The 1,606-nt window shown below is 47.4% G+C and overlaps 1 protein-coding gene across 1 annotated transcript; it reads right to left on the bottom strand.

Annotated features, from left to right (window-relative positions):
- Positions 1 to 318: 318 nt before the first annotated feature.
- Positions 319 to 906, bottom strand: LOC114173613. The gene has a single exon (XM_028058102.1). The coding sequence runs from the start codon at positions 904 to 906 to the stop codon at positions 319 to 321; it is 588 nt and encodes a 195-aa protein (XP_027913903.1).
- Between the last annotated feature and the right edge of the window lie 700 nt (positions 907 to 1,606).

The raw sequence follows: 1,606 nt of genomic DNA, 5'->3' as shown, positions 1-1,606 counted from the left end.
AACTATAGATTGTGGTTTTTCATTGGAAGTAATCAAACGTTTTAAATTTCCCAAGTTTTTGGGAAATGAGGTTTTATTAATTGCAGCTTAATTGTTTTATCTATTTTATTTAATTAAATTTGTAATATCCTGACGGGATGTTACAATACCGGACCTGTTCCTAGCACTAGGTCAATAGAAAACTCTACCTCTCTATTGGGAGGCAACCTAGGTACTTCAATTGGGAATACGTCTTCAAATTCTTGTACCACCGGTATGATAGACTCCTCTTCTCCTCTCTCCACCTCTAGATGTGTAAGGATCATGAAACACTGAGCACTATCTTGTAGCTTTCATAACCCCTTGGGACGATAACAACTCAAGCTCCTCTGAGTCGGGGAATATCAATCTCTTTTCTCGGCAATCTATGAGAATGCGATTGGTAGAGAGCCAATACATCCCCAAGATCACCTCCAACTCTTTTAGGGGCATGCAGATTATGTTCACTTTGTACCTGCGTACCTCTACCTCAATCGGACACCTAGCACATAAGGATGACGTCCTGACCAAACCTAACGTCGGAGTAGACACCACAAGTTCACACTGCAGCTCAGACACCGGTAGACCCAACTTTTTCACACAAGCATCTAACACAAAGGAGTGTGTCGCTCCAGAATCATACAATACACAACATCTCATCCCAGCAATCAAACAATAACCCATAACCAGGTTACCTAAGCCTGTAGCCTCCGCCCCGGTCATGGCATACACTTTGCCTGTCGCTTGCGGCCTGTTGCCTCTGTCTCTCCGTTGATGCTGGTGGGGAGTCTGAAATGGAGGGTGTGTCATTGCCCTAGCAAGCGTGGGACAATCTTTCCCAAAGTGGCCCTCCTTGCCATAATTTTTGCACCTGCGGTAACCTTCCATGCGTGGGCATGCGCTCCTCAAGTGGGGACCTCCACATATATAACACTACACCTAACCCTACTGAGGAGAAAAGTTCCTAGACCCCTGAGGCTGATGGTAAGGTCTGTCGTATAGTCTCCTCCGCTCTTCATGTCTGGGCTTGGACACAGATGGCCACCTATCCTTTGTGGCTGTTGTGGGCGCTGACCTTCCACCTCATTCTTCATCTTCTCCATCACTCGTGCTTTCTCCATCAGTGTAGCAAACTCCTTGATGGATAGAGGGGCTACCATCAAGCGGATGTCGCTGCGGAGACCATTCTCAAACTTATGACATCGTCACTCTTCATCGAGTGGCAAGGTGTAGAAGCGGTTGAGATGCTTGAGGAATTCCACCTCCTTGGCATATTTCACACTGTCAGGGAAGTATTCGGAGAGGAACTTCCCCCTGAAGGCCTCCCAAGTCACAGGCTCTCCTCGCTCCTCCATGATGGACTTCATGCTAATCCACCAATGTTCAGCTTCTCTGGTGAGCATATAGACTGCAAAAGCCAACTTGTTATCTGCTGGACACATCTTCGCGTCAAAGATTCTCTCCAGGTCCTTCAACCACTGATCGGCTGCATCCGGGCTAGTCTTCCCATTGAATTTCACTGGATGGTGTTTCAGGAAGTCTTCCAGACTCCACTCTCTGGCTGGCGGTCGTGGCTCAGGACCAAACA

This window comes from Vigna unguiculata, chromosome 2, assembly GCF_004118075.2.
Source record: "Vigna unguiculata cultivar IT97K-499-35 chromosome 2, ASM411807v1, whole genome shotgun sequence".
NCBI lineage: Eukaryota > Viridiplantae > Streptophyta > Magnoliopsida > Fabales > Fabaceae > Vigna > Vigna unguiculata.
The sequence above is the reverse complement of the archived record's forward strand: the minus strand, read 5'-3'. Positions and strand labels throughout refer to the sequence as shown.